The 5,000-nt window shown below is 34.3% G+C and overlaps 2 protein-coding genes across 5 annotated transcripts in view; one reads left to right on the top strand and one right to left on the bottom strand.

Moving 5' to 3' along the window:
• The window catches only part of LOC113826627 (clusterin-associated protein 1), a 9,869-nt gene extending 5,596 nt beyond the window's left edge, over nucleotides 1–4,273 (top strand). For all 3 annotated transcript variants that reach the window (XM_027379518.2, XM_070134402.1, XM_070134401.1), the window contains exons 5-9: nucleotides 373–513; nucleotides 782–858; nucleotides 1,082–1,232; nucleotides 1,382–1,469; nucleotides 3,610–4,273. In XM_027379518.2, the coding sequence (XP_027235319.2) occupies nucleotides 373–513; nucleotides 782–858; nucleotides 1,082–1,232; nucleotides 1,382–1,469; nucleotides 3,610–4,001 (849 nt within the window). In that variant the 3' untranslated portion in view covers nucleotides 4,002–4,273. The remainder of the gene's footprint in view (nucleotides 1–372; nucleotides 514–781; nucleotides 859–1,081; nucleotides 1,233–1,381; nucleotides 1,470–3,609) is intronic.
• A 155-nt stretch (nucleotides 4,274–4,428) lies between these two features.
• Nucleotides 4,429–5,000, bottom strand: part of Trs31 (trafficking protein particle complex subunit 31) — a 4,876-nt gene continuing 4,304 nt past the window's right edge. For both annotated transcript variants that reach the window (XM_070134403.1, XM_027379520.2), the window contains exon 5: nucleotides 4,429–5,000. This exon is cut by the window's right edge and continues 73 nt beyond it. In XM_070134403.1, coding sequence (XP_069990504.1) covers nucleotides 4,975–5,000 — 26 coding nt within the window. In that variant the 3' untranslated portion in view covers nucleotides 4,429–4,974.

Genomic DNA, 5,000 nt, shown 5'->3' on the forward strand with positions numbered 1-5,000 from the left:
GCTTTTGTATGTTTAAACAGTGTGGGCAACTTTTACAAATAGATAGATGTATGTACAATCTCTCTTAATTTCAGATCCTGCAACTTGTTATTCTGTGTATATATTTAAGATATACAAGAATTGTGCAACAAAATTACTATATAAAATTTTAGCATGATTTTTTTTTATGTATGTATGTCTATTATGACTATTATTTGTTTGTGCTTGAGTGCCTGGTCAGTGTGAAGACATTTTTCTTTATTGAAAATTGTTCCTAGTGCATTAGCTTTTTTCCTCATTATTTTTTATGTAGCTGATGGATGTGAGAGCCTTTATTATTATCATTATTTTATTCTTGTCTGGCAAAGACATAAAAGTTACCGTTTCCTTCAGAATAAAAGGCAAGCAGTGTTGGAGCAGGCTATAGATGTAGATTGCATGGAAGCGACAGTTGTTGCAGCTCTGCATTCATTTTCTGCTGCTATTGCACAGATCAAGGAATCCACTGAACAGCTAGTTCATCAGGGAACAGAGGTAAATGTTATGGGTATGAGATGTGAAGGTGGGTATTGAAGCTATGGTCTGCATGATTTTGGAGCAGTTAAATTTTTAAAGAAAATTGGCTCAGTGTAATAAGATTTTGTTTTTCTTGAGAACAGATAGGCTTTGACATTAAATAAGAGTGCCAGGATTCTTACTTTGAATCAAATACACTATCTATACAAAATATATCTTTAAAGTTTTCTGTTGATATTTACTAATGTGTGGTAAATGTAATTAATATTGTAATTTGGATTTTCAGATTGAAGAGAAAATACAGAAGAAGAGGGAATCATTAGCTAGAAATAAGAAAAGACTAGGGGCACTGCAAAAGATCAAGTAAGAATATTTGAATTTTGGGATAACAGAATTAATTGAATCAAATCCTGCCATTTTTATTAATTTTTTATTCAGTTTGGGTTTATCAGTTATCTTTATCATTGTTTAAACTTTAATGTTTTTCTGAAATAGGTTTTTATGGGTAGGCACTTCAGAAATTTGTAGTGTATATAATGTTTTTCACAATTTTCTTGGAAGTTTAATGTTTGTTTCTTCATTATAGACCAACTTGGCAAACAGAGTTTGAACAAGAAGAGAATGAGTTACGGCAAGTATGGGACGACTATATCACAAAGCATAAAAATTTAATGTATTTGGAACGGCAGTTGCAAGAACTAGAAGAGCAACAACAGCAGCAATTAAAACATACCCTGGTAAGAAGAAATGATGTTCTTGTTCTTAATACAATATAAAAGCTAAGCAAAATGTATGTGAAAAGACGAGGTACTTTTTTGTTTGTTATATAAACCATAAAAACTAGCATATTTCTTTGTGAACTAATTTATTTTTCTCTCCCCATTAGGCCTTAGCTGCTAAGAGAGAAAGAGAGGGTGCACTGGCTGCTCTAGCCACTGCTGAATCAGAGGTGAATAGCCCACCTGTTAGATCTTGTAAGTATGCAAATATTTGTTAGATAAACTTAGGAAAGTAGTAAATATAGTTGCCCTGAAATTTCAATATAAAAAAGTACATTAATTTGACATTTCATTACATGGCTTCTCTGAAAGTGTTTTTCTATGATAACTGTAAAATAATGTTGGGAAGAAAAGTGATAATGGATAACAAGAGGGGATACAACATGCAAAATAATTTAAAGATAAAAATATAATTCACTTAATCCCTACAATCCTGATGACATGAATATCATGTCATGAAAAAAAAAAATTGGCTTGAGGGGTGGGTGATGTGAACATGCTGTCATGGAAAAAATTGGCTGAAAGGCGGATGACAGAGACAGGCCATTATGAGAATTTTGGCTGAAGGTAAGGGTGATGGGAATGATTAGCCATGAATGCACTAAGCTCTTGGAGGGTGATTAGACTCAGTGGGTCTTTAGGAAGGGGATCTTGCAATATTTCCATGACTGGAAGAGGATGCTATTTCCATACTCAGGATTCTATTCCTGCTTGCCGTGACCAGCAGCACAGGTTGTATTACAAAAAATTTATATACTATGAAAAAAGATTATACAAAGAACAATGTTATTGCAATGAGATATGGACTACCTAGAGATGATATAGAGTCTGTACAAAGAAAACAATCTATTAGCATCTAGATACAGCATATCAAATGACATGGAGTCTTGTCACCACACATAAGTGTTTGTGTGTGCCTGGCCTACAAGCCATACACCTGTCAGAGTGGCTGCTCAAGAAAGCTTAATATCCGGATTTTGGTATGCAAAGCACCTGGATCCAAGAGGTTAATTAACCCGCTTCCACTGGGGATAGCATGTTTGTACATGCCATGGCCACTGTGAATTTAGTATATTTATTGTCTTTACTCAAGGATAGCTCCACATTTGCTTAGTCACCAAGGAGTCAGATACTAGTACTACCTATCTCACCTGTTTACCCTTTTCCTTGTTTTTTAAATATTTTCTTTTATCTTGTATTACCATTTGTAATGTTATTAACATTATAATAATTGTAATGTCTTTAATAACAATATGGGCATTGCTATTAATAGCATTAGTTAAAAAAAAAAAAAATTGCTGAAAACTCATGGGAAGGGGAAATCAGGTGAGGTCATGAGGTCTGCTAATTGACTACTTCATGGCTGAGCATTTGTGGAGCCAACTGTGTAAATACATTTCACACCACTACATTTTCTTGGAAGCACTGGGTTAAGAGTCAGAGAAAAATATATGAGTAAATCAGCATTGCAAGGGAGTGAGAACTTGTGCAACTGTAGCTAACCTATACCAAATACACCCCCTTTGGGGATACAACACCATGATTCTTCCTTCCTCTGTATTTAGATTTAGCTTAGAGAAATTGTAATTTATATGAAGTACTTCCACTATAAATTCAAGGAATATCCAAAGCAAAGTATGACACACAATAATTGATTAGCTGGCAAACATTGCACACTGAAACTAGAACTGATAACAGCTGCAGACTCTATCTACTGACAGAAATAAACAGATCATTGTGCCCTCACATCAGTACCATAATGATGAACAGTAGATTTCTCAGTACCAGGTTAGTACACACCTGAACTACAGGCAAAATCCTGTTTCCCCCTGGCCAGACTCCGGCTTACTGCTGGAGCCACCTCTTGTTGCTTAGCTTCCTGTTTGCCATTGCAGTTACACTCCTACAGTTACATGCCAATACTGGCTTTAATATATTTTCAGTGGTGTTGTAACTACATAATAATTCTCAATTAAGCTTCTGAGTTTATCATAACTAGAGATCATCTCTGATTGAAAAAAGGCAGAATCTGGACAAAGTATGTTCTAAGGATGTCTTTGCTAGGCCTGGCCAAAATAGTAATAATCATGGACCTGAATGAGATCCCAGAGTCTTTTAAGCTTAGTGGAATCACAGGAGCCCGCAAAAACAGAAAAATTGTCACATCACATGTAAAGAATGTTTGCAGTTAAAAAGTTGAAAAGTTAAACAAAAACAGATTACTATAATGCACGTATTATATAAGTTTTGTATGTTTTTTAGCATGACACACACACACACACACACACACACACAAAAAAAAAAAAATTCTATACATGTATACATATATTTACAGACCGACGTGTATTTGGGAGCATGACAGGAGGCAATGACGAGTCTAGTTCAGATGACTCCTTCCTGGAAGAGTCTGGAAGTGAAGACAGCCTCACTCTTTCATCTGTTGTTGGAAACAAGGGATCCGAGTATCCATCGCTAACATCAAATGCAGGCCCGTCTTCGTCAAATGTATTATCAGCAGAAGGTCTGTCCAAGTCATTCAGCAGTTATCAGACATCTGTGGCAACCCTCTCAGGAAGACCAACCTCTGCTCGTCCCGCCTCAGCAAGACCAAAGTCAGCCCACTCAGGATCTAGAGTCAGCAATTTAAATGTGTGGACAAACGTTAAGGGAAGTGGGAGAGTCTCTCCACTATCGGCATCAGAAGATAACAGTGATGAAGCCTTTTAGACGAAGATACTGCCAGTTTTGATGGATTATATTTTTGTAACAATATTTCATAATGACTGATTATATTGATTTTTAAGATGTGTCAAAGACTAGATTTTTTCATTAGTGTTTGGTGATACTTTGATATATGAATGTGTATCAGATAATTTACATTTCTAATGATAATGAACCTGTGTGTTTGGTGTGTTTAATTATGACAATGCCTGGCATACATATATCCTCTTGATGTGTGTTGCTTGTATGAGTTATCGAATATAATATAAATTTTATCATGCATTCATTTCTTTATCCTCTGAAAAAGCTACACATTTCTTTTCTTGATACTTTACAAATAAAAATAGCTTACCTTCCAGTGTGCTGACCTATTTTTAAAATAAATTCAAAAGGTTACTGTAGGATAAAAGGGTATCTCTCAAAAAATATGATATACATTTATTTATTTTTTATTCATTTTAACAAAATCGTAGATACTTAACTATTCTATAATACAACATGTTATTTCTGATACCAAATCTTCCTATATATACACATATAGAAATGTAATATTCCTAAGATGGAAAAACTATCTCTTCCTCTCAAAGGCTACCAAACAGTATTGCAAACAACAAACAGTCAGAGAGAATATTTTAACAACAAAAAATTACATATTTTAAGTTCTTAAATCATAAAATTTTAAATCTCTTTCACTCTACAATACACTTACTTCCACAGATATACGCTGGTGCAATAAAGATCAGAAGTGTTTTTTTTTATTTCCCTTATTACAATGTTATGATTCTTCAATATTCACAATATATAAAAAAAGTTCATGGAATCCTATGAACATTGTGAAAAATGAAGGCAAAAATAAGGAGGAGATTATCAAGAGAACATGTTTCATTATCAACACTGGACCCATCCATACATAGTTTAAACTGTACAATTAAACATATACTATATAAGCATCTATCGTCCATTCCAATAATGGATAGAATCACCGTCCCTCCAGCTGTTTGTCAC

The sequence above is a fragment of the Penaeus vannamei genome, chromosome 19 (assembly GCF_042767895.1).
Source record: "Penaeus vannamei isolate JL-2024 chromosome 19, ASM4276789v1, whole genome shotgun sequence".
Lineage (NCBI taxonomy): Eukaryota > Metazoa > Arthropoda > Malacostraca > Decapoda > Penaeidae > Penaeus > Penaeus vannamei.